This window comes from Carica papaya, chromosome 7 (genome assembly GCF_054855325.1).
Source record: "Carica papaya isolate Zhongbai chromosome 7, ASM5485532v1, whole genome shotgun sequence".
Taxonomy (NCBI): Eukaryota; Viridiplantae; Streptophyta; class Magnoliopsida; order Brassicales; family Caricaceae; genus Carica; species Carica papaya.
In genome coordinates this window covers 6263210-6286821 of record NC_142315.1, presented here as the reverse complement: position 1 = coordinate 6286821, position 23612 = coordinate 6263210, and the positions used below count along the sequence as shown (strand labels likewise).

Below are 23612 nucleotides of genomic sequence, written 5' to 3'. Positions count from 1 at the left end.
TGGTGAGATATTTTGCCTTTTGATTCATTTTTCTTTTTTGTGTATTATCACATTGGAAAGTTGTTTGGGTCGTGAATTTTCAATTGGCCTTCTGTTAGAGTGTATAGTCTGATTGTAATAGCATACCGTTATATAACTTTTCTATGCAATATAATTAACTTAGTTAACGTAACTATGGTGTGAAAGTGGTTTTCAATATAAATAGCAAAAACACAGCATTTTTACGTAGTTTATTAGATGACGATCATGTATATTTTCTTTTGTAATAGTAAGCAGGCAGTGGCTTTTGGTGGCACTCTTTATGGGGTCAATTCCCAACAGTGTAAGATGGTTTCAAAAGCAGAAGAGATGAACATCCTAAACCCTAGTTTTTGGGGAAAATCCAGACTTTCTTAAATAGAACCCTGACTTTCTATGTATGGAGATGCACGCAAAGTTCTTCAAAGCCTATTGAACCTGGCAGGATGAACTACAATGTTGCTAATTCTAAGTCAGCCTTTGTCACGAGGATCTCCTCCGTAAGCCTGAGAGCTTTTTTCTGAAACCAAGTTGCTACAATGATGTAGCTGGGGAGTTGTGAATAAACCCTTTTGAATCTCACCAGATGGCATTGGAACCGTGCTGGATGTGCTCTCCAACTCAGACAACAAAAAAGATGCCACTCTGCTTGCTGGGGCACCCTCTGTTTCGCTGCTTCCACCATGACTTGCACCACCTATAACCATCAGTTGAAACATCAAAATGTTGAAATAAATGTGAGAAATATTTCTAAAGACCATGGGACAAGTCAAAGAATGCAGGTAAAGGAAATACAGCCAGGTTAAAAATGATTTAGAAACCATACAGATTGTAAAGTTGACATTTTCTTGGATACCCACCTTGGACTGTTTTCCAAATTACCAAGATCTGAAGGGAAGATCACGAAAAGATGTAAACCATTAAATAGGAGCAATCTATTACCTATGTGAGTGGAGACAGCAGTTGGTTGGCCTGTATTTGAGAGCATCGATGAGGTGCCGGATCCTTTTTTCATTCTAAGCTGCAAACAGAGTAACCATCCAATTATACATTGTCAGCTTCAAAATCTAATCATCCGAGTTTAAATATATGGTGGGAACATTCTGCTGTAAATGTTGCACTTTGTTTTCTACTGAAATTTTCAACAGAAAAATCAGAAGTCTATTTTACAAGTCAATCACTCCTCTCTAAAACAAATAGCAGAATAATACTACATGTTGAAATCCTACTGATTATCAATGAAAAAATTATCAAGGAAAAAGTTAGCTTCTATACCTTCGCAATTTCTTCACAATGCTTTACAACATACGAAATGTTTGCATAGCGACCATGCAATAGTGTGAAAGCCCACAGGAGAAGCTTCCTTGGAATACTTAAATCAAGAATTTCAACCCCTTCCACACCTAGGTGAAATTTTGCTTCCGTTACTGATCGAGATGGCACCAAATAAAGGTTAACACCAGATGGGAGCATTACACATGAGGTTTCCCGGTAGAAGTTGTATGAACTTCTTAGCAAAGAGTTGGCACTCTCCAACTTGTCATCTACTACCTTCTTGACTGCTAAATTCTTGATTTTCGTCAGTGTAGGGCTCCATTTTGCTTCAAGACTATCTAGCTGTGTTGAGTTCTCAAATGATGAATTCCATATTTCATTTGGTTGTATATCAATGAAAAGCAATGGAGTATTTTCACCATCCATCTGGTTGATCTGAGTGTCAATTGGGAGTCCGGACTGAAGTGGAGTGATCAATGCCAAGCTAACAACGAGAGAACGACACCAAGCAACAGAAGCATGCCTGCAAACTTTCGCACAATTGCTATTTGACAACTTTGGATTCTTAAAGCGTTTTCGGAGCTTATCATTTATTCCTTCAAGCATTTCTAGCTTGCCATTCTTCTCCAGCAAAACAATGTATTGGTGGAGATAGCTGAAACAAGATAATTAATTGTGAGAGAATTATTGAACTGAGACAGAGTTACACTGCACTCTTAAATAGCTGTTAAGTACAAACAATAATTTGCAGCAGTAGAAAAAATGTCCTCTCTCCTTGTAAATGAAGCACAGATCACAATTAATACTTGTTAGCAGCTCAAATAAATCAGATCTCCCAGGAAAACATTGGCATAAAACAGTTCTTCAATTTTTATTTTAGATTCTTCTTCATTCTTCTTTTGGTTTTCTTTTTTCCCTGGCGGTTTGAGTGAAGCGGGTAATACCATTTTGTAAGACAAAAATCAAAAGGCAAGTTCCAGAATAACAAGTATTGCATAGAGTAATCAAATCGCCGCATGGACTCCTGATCACTCATTTAGGGTGATTGTCATCTAATCATGCCTTTCACAAGCGTTTGCCTAAGTAGGGGTTAACTTCTTTATCATTATGTCCTAACTCAAATAAGTTTCAGTTTGAAAAGTAACTCATAGTATATGTTGTTCACACATTACCCATATAAGCTGCTCTCAGATGTCTCTGCTGTCTTGAACTCGGTCAAACTGCATATTTCTGGCCATAATGTCCCTTGTTCCATGAAGATAGTAAATATCTTCTCTAATTGATGCTCAGAGCTGTTTGAAGTCCCAAAGCCAGATATATCAGCATCACACATAGATACAAGTAGGGCCTTGATGTATCTCCCAATTGCTACTGGTACAAGATCTTCTATGCACAAGGAAAACTGGATTCAAGTCAAAAGTTAGACTTGGCTTGAATTGATAGAAACATTAAATAATATAAGCACCAAAGCAACCAACGGACCAACGGAGCTACACTCGGTTGTTATGTCCCCTACGTGGGTTCATAAATGACTTGAGTTGTAGCCTTTCTGAAGTTCATTGGGGTAACCAAAAAAAAATCATCAAAATAAACTTTTTTACTAATACAACTTTAAGAGTAATGGAAACAGGTTACTGCATCTTATGATAAGGCATTCAAGTACAAAAAGTCACTGTCTTTTCTTTTCTTAGTTGGAACAAAGAGGTTGAGGAAACTGGGGGAAGGAACAAAGTCCTAGACACTGGTCAAATTCAGAGACAAATTGAATGTAGGAAACCGTTTCAGCATCTTGCTAACCCTTGATGCATGCCTAACAAGAAGCAAATGATGAATCTCTTTACAAAATAATAAAGAAAAACCAATTACATTGTTGACTTCTTACCCTCTTATCTGACCGAAGAGACACATATGCACGATCAAGAGTACAGATGTCTCTGGTCTCCTCCAGAAGTTTCAAATAGAATAATAAGTACTTCCGGATGCAAGTAATAAATTTTCGTGAACTCTCTGGTAAGTTAACTTCAAGGGCCTTTCTGTTCCCTGCCAAAGCTGGTGTTTTACGCCTAATACAGAAGTGGAAAATGTAGATAGATAAGCAGATGGATACATATACACAGCATGTAAGGGAAGCATCATGCTACTGATAATAAGATGACTCTAATAAAACCAACAATAGTGAAACTAGAACAACTTAAGGTATCCACTGAAAAGGAATCAAGGGTGTGCCACCCAATTACAAAAGATTTACAAGTCTTTCAAAGACAAAGTATTAAACAGATCAACAATAATTGTGGCATCTGAGATTGGGTTTGCTATTGGTCAAAATATAATACTTGGAAAATGTGAGGACGAATTTTGAAGAACTCTTCTATTTCTCTATTACCAAATAACTTTAAAACATATATAAAAGGATGAGGGAGATAATCCTGTTATTTCATCCTTGAAGGAACCACACACACCCTGGAGAGATTAAGAAGAGCAAAGCAGAATCCCAAAGCCTTCTAGTCTCACAACATGACAAAAAGAACATGATGAGGGGATCCCCACCCATTTAGAATTAAGAAGCAGCCATTAACCAACATCCTCCTCTTCTTGCCAGGTTACCCAAGGTTAAAATCATTTTCCAAGCAGCCTCTGACACATTTAAAAAAAAAAAGCAACATAAGGCAAGGCCTTTTTTCCAAACCTGTTTCCAAGGGAAGCATTCCAAAAACTAGGTTGAGAACTTGGGGGACAAGAAAGGTTCCACTGAAAAAATACCACCTTTAAGTAGACTTCCAAACTGGACTGTCATCCTAATTAGGCTGAATAGATACAGATTTCAACAACGACGAAAGTGAGATCCACTTATCCACTTCCTAATCATTCCTATTTGAATAAGAGTGATATTCCAATGCCAATCTCTACCTCACTGCAATCATTGTTAGAGCCTCCTTTTCCTACCAGCCAATAGATTATTTGATAAGAATCATTCCATGGCCAATTCAAACACTAATGGTCAATCCAATGTCATGTCAATCATTCAATGGCCGATGACAAAAGTGTTAATGCTGTTGTATAATAATTATGTAAGTGTAAGTGTAACAATTGTGTAATACAATGATTCAGCTATGTCATAAAATTTTCTCTCTACCACCAGAAATTTTCTCCGTGGTTCAATTAGCATGGCTGTTGCAGTCCTTCATGATTAGTTGCCTAAAGAGAAACAGCATGCCTTTGCAAGAGAGGTTGAAGAAGAGACGAAGGGGGGTTTGGGGGGGGGTGAGTGAGTGAGTAGTATTTGTTGGTTATATCAGATAGTAAGATAGCATTAATGATGCTATTTTCATGTTAGAACTGCATATGCAATTCAAGCACGTGAGCTCATAAATATGAGCTCTTTAGTAAATTGATCACCATGCAGTAACCGAAGTTACGAAAATACTTGTGGCATTCTGTAAACTGTAATCCCAAATAAAATAAATTATAAGTAGGATTGTAGTCAAACCTTCCTTTTTTGACCATGCCATCAATCTCCCACATATTTATTGTGAAGCTCGAACGAGATGATTTAAAGCAAAAAGAAAGTTCATCCTTTGCCCTTTGCAGATCACCAATCCCACCCCTTTTATACAGCCCTTGAGCAAGCATAAATCTGGCTTTATGGAAATGTTTGAGATCTCCTTCAACACAAATTTCTAAAGCAGAAAGGCAATCATTGTAAAGCATACGCCAAACCTCTTCCATTGGCACTTGTTCATATTTTCCCTCTGAATTTTCTTGCAAGATTCCATCCTTAATATATTCTAGAATATTTGAAGTTTCTGGTGCCTGTTCATTGATGATGCTCACAACAGCCTCTCTTGTTGATTTATCAAAGCAATAAGTTGAAAGAATCTGGAATTTTTTGGCAGAGGATGTTAGAATTTGTTCTCTAAAGAAAACAAGCAAAGAAGTAAAGATGTTCGGTTTGTGGATATGGAAAACCAAAAAATAATAAGCTACTCAAAACAAAGACGCGGATTTATAATTTTAAGCCAAAAACACAATATCCATGGCGATTAGAACTGAGATGTCCAGAAAAAGGAGGCTACACCTTTAGTGTCTCAACATTCTCCTTTCCAAAGGTGCAAAGAAGCTTCAAGCGTGAAGCATGCATTCTATATACAGGATCCACCGCTGATGGATTCAAAGCCATAGCTTTATCATAATATGATAATGATATTTCAAGAGGGTAACCAAGCTTTTCACAGAGTTTTCCCATGTAGAATGCATGCGACCAGTCCTGCCTGCAGCACAAAAGGGAGTCAGACAAGTTACTCGAGCATGTACAAATAACTATAAATACTAAAGTAAGGATATTTAAATAAGAAAAGAGATATACTTATGTGAAAATGCTTTCTTAAAGTGTCTCAAAGAGCTCTCACAAAACATCATCCATGCTGAATCCCTTGAGGGTACAAAAGTTCGTTGATCATAAAATGGTACTACATTTTGAAGGCTGTCATAATATACCAATGCCAATAGCTCGTGTATCTCGCACTAGAATCACAAAATGGTTAGCAACAGTATGCCACAAAAATTTATTTATAAAGTGTGCAAGAATAATCATTGAAGGACATAGATTTCACTGTCCTAGTCAAAATCGACATCTTGACTTCTTTTGAGTTCCATAGTTAAAGAAACATCTCAACTGAAAGACTATAAGTACATTAGCAAAATATGAAAGGTTAAACTTGCAGGACCTTTTCATTGCAATCCATTTTACTTGGAACCCATATTTTGAAAAGCATGCTGTGACACCTATTAAAATTAAAAGTTGAGGTTTCCATCAAAATGGCTAACAAATCTAGTCACGCTGTCAAAATGAACAGTTGAACCTAACTCCCTATTTTTTCACACATATACTACAGATATAAGGTCAGACCTGTTGATTTGATGTCTTTGCTAAAGCCAAACTCACTAGTAGACAACGTCTACTCCTCCTTCGACTAGTCTCAACTCTTAGAGGTAAAGTGGCATTCTTTCTCCATCCCGCTACATTTATGTGCTTACTGCCATCATTTAGCAACAAGTCCACTTCCTGCTTCAGAAAAACCAAAGAGAGAGAACAAATCTATCACCTTCAGAAAACTGATGAACCTGTGTTTTGGTTTTATCAAAAAATGAGAAAAGAAAATTAGTAAATCTTGCCTCATCATAGATATTTGCAAGTTTCTGCCAACTCTCAAAGCGGAAAGGATTGTAGAGTATATCATATTTGAAAAGATTTGCATTCTGCTGCACAAATTCTTCGCCTTCCTTGGTGAGTACAAAGCCAGGCCATTTGTCAGTTGCACTTATTTCTTCAGACTGAGCTAGGAGATAATATAAGTTGCAATAGACATCCATATACGGCCCAGAGCTGCAATCATTTGATTCAACATGAAAATGATTCATCATAGAATTCCCAACAAACTAAAATCTACTAGAAGTTCTGCAAAATGAAGCAAACAAACAGGGATTTGTACATTACATATAAAGTAAAAACTATGTACATATGTACCTTCGAAATAATGATGCTTTGTATTGTTTGAGGCTTCCAACTCCGGAAAATATAATATTTGTTATGGTTTCAAGATACACATCAGATCCAGCCTCCTCTGAGAGTTTGTCCTCACATAAGTCAGGGTCATCTAAAAACTTGTCTATAGGATTTCCAGCCAAAACATCATCAGGAGGTTGTGGAAAATGTTTGCGAATTGCTCTCAAGACTCTACGAAGTTTGACCAGTCCAGTCCTCTGCCAGGCAAGCATATGTTACACAACCAAGTTGCAAAAAAAAAAGACATAAAACAAACACACACAGCATGGGAGGTGGAGAAGTGGCATCAATCTGTTACTGCATAATGATCAATCAGTCCAGTCCTCTCGGACTGCATATGTAACATAGAAAAGTTAGAAGAAGCAAAATTTAAAGAACCATATGAAAAAGGGAGAGTACTAACTGAGGAAGCCTTGGCATAGGGCAGTATATACTGAAAAACATCAGCACATTGTTCCTTGGTCTGATAATCCCCACGACTAGTATTTTTGTGCACGGCTAGGTCATCCTCATAGGATGAATCACATCTGAGATTCAGACCATATAAACAGAAAAAGCATTGATCCAGAGCAGTATCAATCATTAGCTCAAGTTCATCTTTTTCATCTTCTGTAAGTTCATTTGCATGGTCAGTAAGCACGCCATTACCTTCTTCTCCTTTGTTTAGATTTCCATCATGACTAAATTGATCTCCTACATCATCTTTTTCTAGGATTAAATTAGAAGTTGAATCCTTGGAGTTTATCCCTTCACAATCGTCCTTCTTCACTGAAATGGTTTCAGCCTCACCCACTCCCGCATCTAGCATATCTGTTCGATTTTGAGATGTTTTATCACATGGAATTCGCCCCCTGTTCAAAGGGTTAATATTGGATTTAAGCCTCATGTCCAAGGCCAAGAGGTGTTTTATTGCAAATTTAAGAAACATTCCTTCCTCCCCTTCACCATCTTCACCCACACAACAAAGTCCATACTCGGCAAGCAAGTCATGTAATCCCACAATTAATTCTACCTACGAAAATAATTAAAAAGATCATAAGTCAAAAAAAGGCTTGAGAGGAGAAAGAAGAAATGAGCACGAGAGGACAAAAAGGTGAAGTCACCTGAGTTTTAACCGGTATCGTAGAATTGAGGTGTTGAAGTTTGCAAAACGCAATGGCTGCACTGAGGAAACAACATTTCTGCTTTTGTTCGGATTGATCAGCTATTACTGGCTCCAAAGATTTCTTACTAAGGAAATTTCTTGCAACATTCAACATGACGGCCAACAGCAGTGATTGAAGATCACCAATTATAGACACTGGGTAAACGATACCATTCTGCAAGCACAGGTTAAGGACATAGTGAATTAGTATTAACATCCCATGATTACCTTATACACATAAAGAAAATCTTTCAAGGTAAAGTAAATGATTAATTTAAATTATGGTAACAAGGATCCAAAAATTCCAATTATAGTCGGAGCCCATGCTAACAAAACCACTGGAATTATTTTTCCTAAATCAAAATAATATTACAAGTATAAGATTAAAGGGTTGCAAACAAGTACAAATTTGACAATATTTATCATGAAAACAGTGATAAATATTATTTACATATTGTGATTTCAGAACTAACAACATCAATGAAATGTCACATTCTAAAGAAGATATGATCATAAACACAGTTATTCAGATGAATAAATAACTTACAGCATCTCCAGACTGATCAATAAAATTCTTTGCTCTTGACACACATTGTAGAACTGCTTTGACTTCCTCTGCAACTAAGCTATTCTGGTGCACATTTGAATTATTTCTTAATGCAACATCAGAAGCAGAAAGCAACTTTGATTCTGCTTTCTGATGGAAAGGCTTACACGAAACAAGGCACTCATCCGTACCACCTAACATCATGAGTATTTGCAGCTTCCTTCTATGAGAATTCAGATATACTTCAACATCCATTTTTTTCATCTTTTCACATGCTTCGATTAAAATATCTAAAGCAGGAAGTTCAACAGATATAATCCCATCACTCTTTTTATCAGCAGAAGGTAGTGGCAATACATCATTGGTGGAAAACAAAAGAGGAGCAAGTAAGTTTACACATTCCATATACATTTCTCTCTCAATCATCTCACTAAGAGTCTTTTCCAGCAAGAAATCAACCTTTATCAAATTTATTTCATAAAGAACCCTACTAACAGTTAGCTTTTTAACTAGCTTGCAATGTGGCAAGGGAACCGAGAACAAAGAATCTTTTGGATTTTCCTTCCTTTCCAACAATGACAAAGAAATACAGAATTCTTCATGAGCTTTTTCTTTTCTACCTTCATAACTAGACAATTGGCCACTCAACCAGAAGAATCGGGCCCAGAAGGAACTTTTGTTGGATACTAACAAATTATCTAAAGATGAATTGTGCATTGCAGAGTTGGAATCTGCTATTTCATTACTGCCCTGGAAATTCCCAACTGAAGAGTAACTTCCATTTCCAGATACAAAATTCAAATGGAAAGAATTAGAAAGAGCTACTGATTCTATTACTTTACAGAGATGATATGATGCCTCTGATACAAGTGCAGATCGATTGGAAACACTGCAAGGAGCAGATCCAAGGTCATAATACAGCTCAGCAAGAAAAAGACTGCATTCAGGGGTCCTATCCTGACCCCAGTGTCTTGTCAACTTCTCCAATTCTAGGAATTTAACAAATGCATCTTGAAAGGTGAGAGGTTTATTTGCAGCATATTCTAAAAGCAAGTGACCCATATGATAAGCACCGTAGTTTTTTGAATTGTCTCTCACAAAATTAGCAACATCAGTATCTTCAGGGTTCAACGAACACATTTGATCAGAAAATGAGTCGGAGAAATTAACAGTGGAATCCAAACCTTTACTTTCTGATTTGCTAACGATGAATGATTCAAGATATTGAAGCACGCTTTCGGCTGGATTCTTGCTATTAGCAAAATCTATCTCTTCTTTTTCAGGCTTACGACTTCTAAGCCTTTCAAGACGAGTGCTCCGCCTCTCTTGCGGGTGTTCGTCAAAACATGCAGCATCTTTCTCTTTAGTGCCGGCTGCTCTTTCAGCATTACAATCACCAAGAGCCATAACTTCACAATTTGGAGTCACCATTGGCCCTTTCTTTTCCATAGTCTGCATAACTGTTTCTGAACTAGAAGGTATGTGAATGATTATTTTGACATCCCCAGACAGGTATGCATTTTCAGTCCCCATCTCTGTGCCATGGCTACTCAATGGATGTAGTATTTTCAATAGTGAATCAGAAAGAGCTACCCAGGAAGCTTCTGCCAATCGCAATTCTATGCTCCGATTCAGCTTTTTGTGTACAACGACCTCATCCTGATTCTCAGCATGTGCTTTTCTCTTGTCAACAAATTTAAGACGATTATGTTTAGGTTCTAGTTTATCTATACCTCTAGGAGCAAATGGAACTGGTTCAGACTCTTCAATAGTAGTTTTAACATGCAAGGCCCTAGAATGTGATGGCCAATGCCTCAGAATCAACTCTGCAACAGATAGACATGCAACTTCATCACCGATAGCAATGAGAACTTCCAATAGTTTCTCCATGCAATTCCCTGCACAAATCATCCAAATCAGGAAAAGATAAAATACGTTTAGTCTCATGGAAGAAAATAAAATTCAAAGATGATTGGATATAAAGAGCAGATGTAGAACCAACATTCAACAAGGTTACTGATAAGATGATCCATTTTGTAACAAATGTTTCAACAACCAAACAAACACTAACAATTATTGGGGCTGCATACAAGTCCCTGCTCAAATGCCCAGCGGGAAATACTCAGCAAACCCATGGAGCAAGATAGTGTTCCCAGCTGGTTCCAGAGAACAGAATCATTGGTGTCAATCTCTACAGCTTGAAGGTAACAATGCAGTGCACTCTCGTGATGACTTGAACCTTGTTGAAGGAAAACAGTTGCAAGGTTCTTCAGAGCCAAAAATCTGTAGATACTACACAAACACTGTTAATAAAATATCTGAGCATACAGAATTCTTGCATGCATATACATGTGCGCCTCTATATAAGAAGTGGATGTGTGTAATTCTTTATTGTTGCAACGAAAAATATTTTTTAGATAAAAAGAGGAAACTTAGAACGATATGAACCAGTTTCATTCTGTTAATCTCAAAAGAATATAGGAAAACCAAGGTAGTCATGATAATAACAGCCAAGCGACAAGAAAATGTACTTTTATGCATCATTTAGGATAAGATAATGGTGACTATAAGATAGATAAGGGGAAATCCTCAAAAACAAAGGGGGGGGCTAACCTGAGCTGCAACAAATGACCATCGCTGGCGCCATTATCCACCTTAAATAAAGCAGAAAACCATCAATGAAGGAATACTTAGTATGGGGAGAATAATTGCAATTAATAGTTTCAGAAAAAAGAAGTTACTTGAGCATTGGATATTAGAGGATCTTTAAGAACAGATTCTAGCAGCTCCTGAGCTTTATCATATTCTTTTGCATGTAACTTGAGAAGACCATCATGATAAGTTTGTGAAAGATGAAATTCCTGTCATAAGCAAATAATAAATAGCCGAATATGCAGTTTATTCACCCCAGAAAAAAAAAAAGGGGAAAAGAAAACTCCATGAACACAAGATGTTCTCAGTTGAGAAGGTGATATCATACCTAAGAAATTGAGGGGAAAACCTAAATATCGCACCTAAGATTCTTAGGCATTAAGTCTAAAGATTGATTTAATCACATAATTAATTATGAAAAATTATTTAAAAAATATCATTGACTATTTAGAGATTATTATAAGTAGCTTTATAGTTTTACTTATTAATCATTCAAGTAACTTTTATTAACTAGAATTAAATTAGAAAATAATAATTTAATAGAATTAATAATACTAATCCTAATATAAATAGAAAAAAATACTAATAAAAATAAACTCCTAACTCTAATAAGACTTTTAAATAATAAACTGAAAATACTCCAATGATAAATAAAATCACGGTTATACGCCATCAATTCTCAGCAGGGGAAAAAACTCGGCTCCGATTGAGTTGAAATCATAGAATGTGGCATGCAGATAAGGTTAAGCCTCTTGAGGTCAGCTTTTGTGATCCAAGTGCAATCACTTTGAGGATATCACTTCCATTTTACTAGAAACTTGTGGGAAGTGCCACTCCTTTTTGCTACCTCTTGATAATCAAAACATATTTCCAATCTTGTCCTTGACATTTGCAAGTGTCTGGCAAGTGAATAAGAATGCTATCATGGGAAATTGTAAGGTCATCTCCTTGATATGAAGTAAGATTTTTAACACTGAAGACCTTATTTGTAAAGACCAATGTTTTTGAAATGAAGTTTCCTGTAAACTCCCTTAGCAAAACTTCCGAATTTGAGGCGTACCATAACCATATCTCCTCATTAAGTCAACAAGCCTTCTTTTTAAATCAGAAAAAGTTTTATACCCTTGATTTTTTTTTTGAAATAAAAAGTGTAAAGTACTATTAACAATGTGCAAAAGAATCGGGGATACCTCCCATGTACAAAAACATTTACAACGAAGGTAGAGTATCAATGACATTTTCAAAATCTCCATCACTATTGATATCATAATTTAACATAATCGACCCAAACATATGTATCCACCTATCTATTAATCTATTAGTATTACTCTCAACACTATCAAAAGCTCGTATATTATACTCTTTCCAAATAACCTAAAAAACAGTCAAAGAGATAACGTTAGCAATATTTCTTTTTACATATAAACTATTCCAAATCCAAACCCCCCCTCTCCTACCGAACCTGAGATAACCTAATTGATCCTTAACAAACCATAAATCATACACCCTAAGCTGTACGTTGTAGGACACCACAATAGTAAATTGTTATACGTTTCCTCTGCCTTTAGACAATAGTAGCATCCATTTATAATAACCCTGCCCTTACTTTTTAGTCTGTCCAAAGTAAGAATTCTTTCCCAGCAAGCCTCACAGGCGAAGAAAGCAATGCAGGAGGGGAATTTTTGTCTTCTAAATGAGCTTAGCCAGAAAAACACCTTTGTCTTCAGCACCCTTTCACTTAAATAGTTATAATATGAAGTGACAAAATTTTCAATTCTTTTCCAATTTCCAAGCTACCAGATCTTCGTTGTTCGACACCTGCAGTGAATCAAGGAAATGCTACTAATCTTCAAACTCTTCAACCTCTCAATCATTCAGATTCCGTTTTACATTAATAAACCATACAATACTCCCATTTATTACCCAGTATGCCTCCCCAACCGTCATATTTTTTTATTGAGTAATACTGTAAATTCTGGAAAATCTCCTTATTAGACAGCCATCACCCACCCAGTCCTCCCAGAAATTAATCTTGTTACCTCCACCAACCTTCCACTTTATACATTGCTGAAAAGAATACCATTGCATCAGAATTTTCCTCCACACACTACGCCCGTGAGGAATAGAAATTCTGCTACCACTTCTAGTAGTCATATACTCACCTCATCTTGATTCAACAATCTGTCTCCAAAGTCTGTTTTCTTCCCTCCAATACCTCCATAACCATTTGTCTTGAAGAGCTTCATTCAATTTAACCATGGAGTGGATCCCCAATCCCTCATAATTAAAGGGAACTTTGATATCATCCCATTAACCAAATGAGATTTACGTTCATCAATACCATCACCCTACAAAAACCTACACTGGATACTTTCCAATTTTTTTGCCACCTTCACCGGAATAGTGATTGTAGATAAGTAATAAATTGGTAGATTGGCCAAAGTGCTCTTTATTAAGGTATATCTCCCTCCTTTAGACAAAAAACTCTCTTCTAACCTGTAAGCCTTTTTTCAAACATATCAATGACCAATTCCCACGTAATTTGATCTTTATATTTAGCACCCAACGGAACCCCAAGATACTTTAAAGGAAATTTTACTTCTTTGCACTGCAAAATTTTATCAAAAGGCCTAGCATCACCACAACCTCCAATTCTGACTAGTTCAGATTTGTAGAGGTTTATTTTGAGTCCCGATACTGCTTGAAAACATAATAGGATACATCTTAAGTGTAAGAGATTCTTTAAATCTGGTTTGCAAAATATTAAAGTATCATCTGCAAAGAATAGATGAGTCACAACTGCACTGTTCTCCCCTCAATCCACTGAGACAGCCTTCAACAGCTGTAATTCATTTGCCCTTCCCAATAGCCCTTTGAGAGATCCCATTACTAATATGAAGAGAAGAGGATAACGGGGATCTCCTTGTCTTAAATCTCTCGAGGCCATAAAAACTTTAGAGGGACCCCCGTTGATTAAAACGGCAAAGAATATTGTTGTAATGCATCATTCCATCCACTTCCTCCATTTCGACCCAAAACTCATTCTATTAAGCATATAATCAACAAAAGTCTAGTTTACATCATTGTAAGTTTTCTCTATATCTAACTTACACACCAATCATTCCCTCTTATTAGTCAAAATATCATCAACCGTCTCATTTGTCGTCATTATTGCATCAAGAATCTGTCTTCCTTCCACAAATGCATGTTGCTAATCTGCTATAACCTCTCACAGCACCTTTGAGAGTCTCTTAGCCAACACCTTGACAATTAATTTGTAAACATACCTCACCAAACTTACTAGTCTAAAATCTTTGAATTCATTTGTCTCATTCCTTTTAGGTATGAGGGTGATGAAAGTGGTATTCAAGGATTTAAAAAATTGACCCGAAGAGTACAACTCATTAAAGATACACATTATGTCATCTTTCGATAAGTACCAAAAAGATTGGAGAAACTTCATGTTGAATCTGTAAAGCCTTAGAGTCTTGTTACCATTACACAATTTCAAGCCATCAAACACCTTCTCCTCAGAAAATTCCATTTCTAACATCTGTCCACTCTCTTCAAAAATTCTATTAAACTGCAAATCATCCAATTCGGGGCAGACAACATTGTCTTTTTTGTACAGATTGAAGAAATGACATCTAGCAGCCTCCCTTAGCTCTATGTTACCATGTATTTTTTTATCATCAAACCACACCTCTTTTATATAGTTCCATCTGTGTCTATAAGAGGCCAGCGCATTGAAATACCTAATGTTTCTATCCCCCTCCTCCAACCATTTTTCCTTATTTCTCTGCTTCCCATCGTTTCCTCATCCTTCAAATAGGAAGCCAATCTTAACTTCAGATTGCTTCTCCTTCCTCTGTCTTCATCATTTAAACCCATCAATACCTCTTTCATGTCCAATAACTAATTTCGGTCATAACAGTCTCAAATTCTATTTTCTCCTCTCCCATAACCTCTTTGGTCCAAATCTTGATTTCATTCCTCAGAACTCTTAGTTTATGGGTGAATCAGTAACTTGCAAATCTCTCAGTCTCAGTACTCTGCCATGTTTTTTCCACCAGCTGCCTAAATTTTTCCTTCCCCAGCCATTTATTATCCAAGTGGAATGGGATAGGATCCCATTGGATTCCCTTGGCTTCAATGCAAATGGGCTAGTGATCCAAGATAGGCCGAGGTAAAGTTTTGTGGCTAACTCCAGTAAGATCCACCAACAAATTGACTAAAATAAAAAAACTGTCAATTCTAGATCTGCTTTTTTGGTTAGACCAAGTCCATTATCCTTTACATAATGGAAGATCAACAACCCCAACCCTATCCATCATCTTCTTGAATTCTTTTGCTTCTTTTGTCAAGAAATTACTTCCACTTCTCTCTTCTTTTCTCACAGTCATGTTAAAGTCCCCTCCAATTATCTAGTTACCTCCTCATTTGGATCTGCGTTCCTCCAACTCATTCCATAAAATAGTTTTCTCATCTTTGTTGCCTCTATAATAGACTCCAGTAAACATCCAACTAAAATCCCCCTTACAATATTTAAAGATGCAAGATAATGTACATTCCCCTTTTATCACAGCCACACACTGTACTTGTTCATCCCTCCACTAAATAATCATACCACTTGCTGAGCCTTTCGCTGGAATAACTTGTCGTCCCTTATCCTTCACACTCCACAAATTGTTAATTATCCCACTGTCATACTCTTCCATTTTCGTTTCTTGCAAACATACTACTGTAGATCTCCATTTACTTCACCCTCAGATGATTAATCTTTGCCCCCGATCATCTGCACCACGAACATTCCATGAAATTACTTTATCTTGAAATTACTTTATCTATCATTGACAAATCATTTTAACCCCACCTGCTGTCTTGCTTCCCTTCTGTTTTTATAATTAATCGAAAATTCTAGTCTTTTTAACTCTCTTGGGGGTACCACCAATTTGTTTTTTCTTCTCTTTATTGGTCATGTCTGTCTTCTTCTTTGATATTTTCCTTTTTTCTACTTCAGAGAAGAAAAAAAAGGCCAAGTGTTCCATACCTTCAAGTGATACCCCCATCTGTTTGCTGAATTTCTGGATATTATTAGCAACCCATTGTGAACAATAATCCACTTCTCTCTCTGTGATTTTCACACCCTCTAAACTTAGTTGGATGATTTCTTCAATTTATGAATCGTAAAGGATTTCTCCATAATGCCCATGAAGAGTTGCTCCTAGAGTAGCCAAATAAGGCTTAGCTGATCTTATTACTACAGAGTCAACTTGAACAATTAAAACTTGATCCGATTTTAGGTGCAGTCCATTTTTGGCTAGACATACATTTTCACAAATAAATTGCCCAAGACTAATTATTGTGGATGTTTCTTCACAATTATTATGATGATGATCAATCATAATCATAATCATCATCAATCATAATCATCGCCAAATTCGACAGTTTCTCATCCTCACTCTATGCTTCTATCGGAACTCTGCTTTCACTATCAAAACCATCCATCGTAAAAATGACTGAACACAATTCATCATCATCCCCATCACTTTGTTTCTTCAATTCTTTAGCAACTTCACGCTCCTCTTCTGACATTGCCATTTCCGATTCTGCGAGCCCTAATTTCTCCTTCTCTTCTTTTCTATTTTCTTTTCTTTTCTCATTTACTTAAGCAGAGGACTTTACCCGCCTTTAAACCCCAAACATTCACCCCAGGTCGGATTAGACCCTAAGCCCGAACATGGTTTGATGATTAAGCCCTCTTCTTTTTTTGGGCTAGCGATCCATTTCTCATTCTCTTTCCAAGTGTTACCTATTTGTCTTACCCGACCCATTCTTTTTGTTTTGATTCTGGCCCATGTTCCTTGAAGAGCCCTCCCCATTAAATGCAAAACGACGAGAGTGCCAAGCATTTTGGAATCTACCCGAAATCCAGTTATCCATTTGATTCAAATTGATCGGGCAAACCCGATTTGACTTGCCTTCGGGTTGCCTATGCCCTACCCGCTTCGCATTTCCTCCAGCAGCTTGTGTCGCACACGATTGTGGACCGCCCCCCTCCGCTGAGACATTAATCAAGACATTATAGTGCGGGCATGGAAAGAAAATTTTCCTCGGTTTCTTTAGCTGAATCGCCTTCTCCATGGGCCTTATCATGTTCACCCTACCACTCTCCGCTGCAAAGCTAGGATTTTTCATTGGTCTATCCACAAGCTCAAAGTTGGCAACCAACAGCTTCCACCATCCATTCCCCTGAAACCCTCCAGGAAAGAATATACTCTTCGTATGTCGACCCCAATGCACCGTTAATGCCAAATAATCCCCCCGTCTATTCTTTCCAAAAGAGAACCATAGCTCGTAATTCCTCTTCACCAGGTGTTTTGCCCAACTCCCCAATCTTCTTCTCCACCAAAACTCATCAAGAGCATCGAGGAACCAATCACACTCCTCTTTATCTAAGAAAATCAAATGCCAAAAGTCACACCCGTTCTCAGTAATCCGCAGACCATCCGACCTTTTTCTCTTTACACACCAAGTCGAAGGATTTATTCTCTATTGCTAGATATCTTCTATCGAACCTACTCATGGCTATTCTTCACGGTGCAGCTGGCCTAAATAGCTTACTAGGATTCCAACATAGCAGAAATGATAGAGAGAAATCTAGAGAGGGAAAGTTTTAGAGAGAGAGAAAATCACTCGTAAGCTTTATACCCTTCATTACTTAAAGTAGTCTAACCTTTGGATGTACATCATGCATATGTTTGGCAAAGTCTTTTGGCTCAATGTTAAGACGAGCATCCAGTGGTAAAGGAACCAAGTTAATAGTTTTCCTCAATTGTATGCCCATAACGTATTCAGAAGGATTTTTTTCAATTCTTCGAATTACTGAACTATTGTAAGCAAATTCAGCAATGAGATGAACAAGATCCCATTTGGTAACATAATTGCACACATGCCATCGAAAGAGGTCTCCCAAGCTCCTATTGATAACTTTTGTTTGTCCATTAGCTTGTACATGAAAATGTGTAAAATACTTGAGTTGAGTGTTCAACATCTTCTACAAGGTAGAACAAAAGTAACTTATAAATAAATAGGCAGAGGCCATGTAAGCGAACTACTTCTTTGAAAAATAATTTGGCCATATGATAAAGCATCAAGGATCTTTACAAATATAATGAAATGAGCCATTTTAGAACATCAATCTACTATCACAAATATTGCATCATGGCTTCTAGTTGTTTTTGGCAAACCAAGTACAAAATCAATGCTTATATCTATCCATGGCTCATGGACTACAAATACTGGAGTATATAGACAAGTATTATGCTTCTTTCCTTTGTAGGTTTGATAGAAACAAAACCAAGTTAATATTCAAACCACATCTCTTTTTATTTTTGGCCAATAAAATGATCTTCCACCATACTAAGTGTTTTCTCTCTTCCGGAATGACCTATTATACCTCCTGAATGCAATTCCAATATTACTTCATGTCGAAGAGATGCATTAGGTAGACAAAGACGAGTTCTTTAAATAGGTTTTCGTCGTGCAATGAAAAATTAAGATCACACTTCCAACCAACTAAGTTTTGATAAATTATGCTAAAATCCTTGTAGGATAAATAACCTGTTTTAATCACATCAAATACCACAACTTGGAAAGTCATGGAGGTAAATATGATGGTCTTTTGACTTAACGCATTTGCTACTTGATTCTCTACCCCTTGCCTGTATTTGCTTACAAGAGTGTACTCTTGCAAGAAAGCTACCCATTTTGCATAACAGTCGCTAAGTTTCTTCTAAGAATTGATATATTTAAAAGCCTTTTGGTCAAAATAGTGACAAACTCTTTTTGCAATACGTGTCAAAGTGCTTGGATAATAGCATATAATTCTTTATCGTATGTGATATATTTCTTGTTTTGCATCATTAAGATTTTCACTAAAGTATGCTATTTCACGTCCTTCCTAACTAAGTACGCCATCAGTACCTACTTGAGATGCATCACAAGCCACTTCAAATATCCTAGAGAAATCGAAAAATGTAACAATAGTGCTTCTGTTAATTTCTTCTAGATGATCTCGAAAGCTCTAGATGCTGTTTCGATCTAAACAAATTTCCCATTCTTCATGCAATTTGTAATGGGTGTCATTGTAGTCCTAAAGCATTCAATAAACCTTCTATTAAAAGAAGCCAACTTGTGGAAGCTTTACGCTTCATGTAAGGTCTTGGGAGTTAGTCACAGGAACACAATACTGATAGTAACGAATGCGGATTTTTTCATGTTTAGATAGAGTTTTTCTTGGCAAGTATTTTCATAACTTATTGTAAATAAAAGATGTGTTCCTCCTTAAACTTACTAAAAATAAGAATATTATCAAAATAGATAACAAGAAATCTCATGTTAAAAGCTTGGAAAACTTTATTCATGAAGTGCACGAAAGTATTTGGAGCATTACACGATCTAAATGTGTGACTAATCACTGATAAAAGGAATGAAAGCAAATTGCCTCACAAGTGTAGATCGGGTTCTGGGGACCCAAAGGAGGTTCGGGTTTTGATCACCGGCTACAATCTCTTCGCTCCTGCTCACCTGTGGCAGCGACCCCTTGGCCACACACAGTAACATGGCTTCCTCAACTGCCAACCTGCTACCACCGCACCACTTTTTTTCTTCTTTTGGCCCCCACTCCCTCCTCTGTCATCTGATCGACCCTCTCACTCTCTCTCCTTACTATTAAGTCATCCTACTTAAATGGAAATAAGGCCTGAGGATCTCATCTCATCCATTATTGGATTGTAAACAACACCAACCATTGGGACCTTCCTGATCGTGAGACCAATTGAGGCTTCCTGATCGTGAGACCAATTGAGGCACAAACAAAGGGTAACCCTGTTACAAGTCATCTTTTGTTTTGAATGTTGTTTTCCATTTAACTCCTAACTTTAAGCAAATTTGGTGATATCCGCTCTTTAAATCTATCTTTGAAAGTATGTCAAGCTTACATGAGATCTAGCATGTCATCAAGACGAGGCATGAGGAACCTATAGTCGACGGTAATCTTGTTGATTGCATGACTGTTAATACACATCCTCCAAATCCCGTCCTTCTTGGATGTGAGTAATGTTACCATAGCACATGGGCTTAAACTTTTTTCATATAAACCCTTTCGAAAATAATTCATTTACTTGTCACTCAAGCTCAGCATGTTCACTAGGATTCATATGGTAGGTTGGTAAGTTAGTCAATTGTAATCCCAAAAATAAGTCAATCTCATGTTGAACACTACAAATTGAAGGAAGTTCATTTGGCAAGTCCAGTGGAGTAATATCATAAAAGTCAAACAGTAGCCTTGCCACTTTGGTGGCATTGCTTTTGTTGAACAAGCCATTGATTCCTTTACCTCCTAACTTATTATAGCATAAACAACTTTTGATTCTTTACTTTCCACTTCAAACTACTTCTTTGACAAAAGATGGAGTTCTTCTTTTGATCAGTTGTCGCAAACTTTGCAGTCTTTTTGGTTTTAAAGTTTCTGATATCATTTGTGTTCATGGGTTCAAGAGAATGTCTCTTTTTTCATGGAAAAGGAATATGTATTTTCCCTTTCATTATGTTGTATATTGCGATCATATAGCCAAGGGAAATCAAGGAGAATATGAGTTACTTACATGGGGAAAACATCGCATAAGATGGCATCTTTATACTTATCACATCGAAAAGAGACAACACATTGTTGAGTTACTGGAATTATTGTGTCATGAATCCATGCTACCTTACATGGTTGTGGATGTGGTTTTATGGACAGCTTCAGACGCTCTACAGTTGAAGCTAACTCTACATTCATGCAACTGTCTCCATCGATGATCAAGTTTTTTGACTTTTGGTCCACAAATGACTAGGGGTACAACGTTAATGTTCTTCCTCAATTTTAGGTGTTGCAAGTATACGTTTGACTACAGACCCAAGGGAAGCATTAACTCGACAATCGTCATCAGTTAAGTCATCGTTGTCAAGGGAAACATCATTATTCCTCGTGCAAATTATTTTTCTAAGGACATTTATAACTAATATGGCTTCGCCTCCTACACTTGATGTATTTCTTTGTCTCTTATATTGATAACTATTTTTTTCCGAGTTAAAGTTTGTTATGCACAACTTGCTAGCACATCATGATTTGTTCCAAAGTTCCTCCTAGGGGAGATTCAAGTTTTCTTGAAGTTGGATATTTCAAGTAATCTTCTATATCCAATTAGGTTGATAAATTTGTGTTACAACTAAAAGAGGTTGCCGAATTAATTCTCTTTTAATATCAACTCTTAGTTCTACTTTGAATAGTGATGTTCTTTGACTATCATCTTCGATTAATTGATTCTGAATTTTTAATACTTCAAACTTCTGTGTATATTCAATCACCAACATTTTCCCAAAATTAAAACATAAGCTTGATCATGAAGTTTGTCAAAGTAGTTGGGAGATAAATACTTTCCACAAAGAATACTTTTCATCTCATTCTATGTTTCAATTTTCATCAATAATGTACCACCATATTTTTGCAAGTCCAACCAACTTCATCTTGGTAAATCGAATTCTTCATGCATCTAACATATCATACCAGTTGAAGTATTCTTCCATTGAATTAAGCTAGTCGAGAAAGAAATCAAGATCATTTCTACCATCAAAATTAGGAGCTTCGACCTTTACCTTCTTTACAATGTCTCCAGCACTATCCTCAACGTGTCTTTGAGTAGGATGGATTGCTTGAGCCACATGCAGATTTTGAATGGAGGACCTACTTGAGCTGTGCTTAAGTGTCTCGGTTCTTCAAGGATTGTTTAGAAAGTGTTTCGCATTGCTTCCAAATCTAGTATTAGAAGTTGCCTCAAGTGTCTCAGATTTAGTATATAATTCAGCATTGTTGAAGCCGAATATCTCTTAAAAAAGTCTAATTGAGGCAGGAAATGATTGCAGAAACCAAAACAAAACAGAACGCACAAGGCTTACTCGCGGCTGGCAGCACGTGGGCTTCACGTGCCGACTTCCAGTCACTGGATTGTGGCGGCCAATAGGCAGGCAGCTTAACTGGAGGCACTAAACTTAGATTGGAGGCCAGTGTAGGATGCAACAGTGCAAAAAATGCAGATTCACAAGAGACTACAGCTGTGGGAGCTTGCATCAATAACTGCAGCAGTCTCCAGTGGAATTCTTAAGCGAGCTTCGGGGATCTGTTAATCGACCTTTTCTGGAGCTGGTGCTGGTGGCAGTGTCAACCAACTCTTGCAGATGGTTGGTGAACACTGTTAGCGGCTATTTTAAAGTTTTGATTTTTTTTCCTCAAATGGGTATTCAACTATTTGAGTGCAAGGTTTTGAGAATTTGGATGTGTATATATTTAGTTCTAGTACCAAATTGATCAAGAACAAATTAGGGTTAATTTGTCTACCAAGCAATTGCAGGAAGAACCTAAGTAACACATCTAGGGATCTTAAGCATCGCACCTAAGGATTGACTGTATCACACAATTCATTGTGAGAAATTCTCAAAAAAATATTATTGATTACTGCGACGATTAATAAGTGAAATTACAAAAATTATTTATAATAATCTCTAAATAACTTTTTTTTAAATAGAATATAATTAGGAAATAGTAATCTAATTAAGAATACTAATCCTAATACAAATAAAAAAATAACAGTAATAAAAACAATTCCTAACTCTAATAAGACTCTTAAATAGTAAACTGAAAATACTCCTAAAATTCAAAACAAAAATCCTATCATGCCTATGCACCATGAAAGGTTCATGTCTATAAACAGAGCTTCTACATTTGATATCCTACTCTCTCTTTCAAAAAGGAAAAACTAGGAAAAGAAGAGAAAAGAAAAGAAATCCCAAATTCTTGAACAAGGAAATTGGTGCATTTCGGAGAGGACAAAATAAATAAATAAATAAATAAAATAAAAAAAGAGGTACCTGGGCTTCTTTGGTCGGAGCCAAGGGTTCCCATTGGCCTGTAGAGTCAGTATCATTGATAGCTGCAATAGAGAACTGAAACATACACGCACGCACACACACGAAAAGCCCTGATTTAGGTTATGTTACAGATACTGCAGAGACGGAAAACGAAGAGAAAATAGTGACTTAACATTGAAAGAAGATTAAAAGGAAACAAGAATCATGTTACCATGTTTCGATTACAGGAATATGGCCGTGAGTCTGCCGAGTTCTGTGCTTTTAGCCTCCCCCTTGAGATTTTAGGCGGGTTGGATTTATCCTGTACCTCCAAGCAAGTCCAAGGTACACGAAAGAACAGAAATGAGGACAATCGTCTGTATGGCTCCCAGCGGATCCCGGTCGGGTAATTGCGTTCATTTCATTCAAGAAGGTTTTTTCTTTTCTGAACGCTTTATGAAGGT

General features: G+C 36.9%; 1 protein-coding gene across 3 annotated transcripts; it reads right to left on the bottom strand.

Moving 5' to 3' along the window:
• Positions 1–175: 175 nt before the first annotated feature.
• Positions 176–23612, bottom strand: LOC110822060 (Tetratricopeptide repeat (TPR)-like superfamily protein). Of its 3 annotated transcripts, none has more exons than XM_088207481.1 (19): positions 23381–23612; positions 23170–23244; positions 11289–11408; positions 11161–11201; positions 10619–10839; positions 8548–10445; positions 7960–8175; positions 7260–7868; positions 6818–7053; positions 6466–6676; positions 6200–6355; positions 5657–5814; positions 5369–5561; positions 4781–5169; positions 3176–3356; positions 2466–2695; positions 1294–1948; positions 961–1039; positions 176–715 (listed from the first exon to the last, which is right to left on the bottom strand). In XM_088207481.1, the coding sequence occupies exons 1-19, from the start codon at positions 23381–23383 to the stop codon at positions 492–494; spliced, it is 5895 nt and encodes a 1964-aa protein (XP_088063607.1). In that variant the 5' UTR covers positions 23384–23612; the 3' UTR covers positions 176–491. The 3 variants fall into 3 exon arrangements, with proteins under 3 accessions (XP_088063607.1, XP_088063608.1, XP_088063609.1); XM_088207482.1 differs by having other exon boundaries at positions 10619–10830; positions 23381–23611; XM_088207483.1 differs by lacking the exons at positions 11161–11201; positions 11289–11408; positions 23170–23244; positions 23381–23612 and having other exon boundaries at positions 10550–10688.

Coding starts and splice junctions, on each gene's coding strand:
- LOC110822060 (XM_088207481.1), bottom strand. Junction 7,054..7,259: donor CCTATGCCAAGGCTTCCTCA/GTTAGTACTCTC, acceptor CTTGCCTGGCAG/AGGACTGGACTGGTCAAACT. Junction 1,040..1,293: donor ATTGTGAAGAAATTGCGAAG/GTATAGAAGCTA, acceptor CTCTGTTTGCAG/CTTAGAATGAAAAAAGGATC.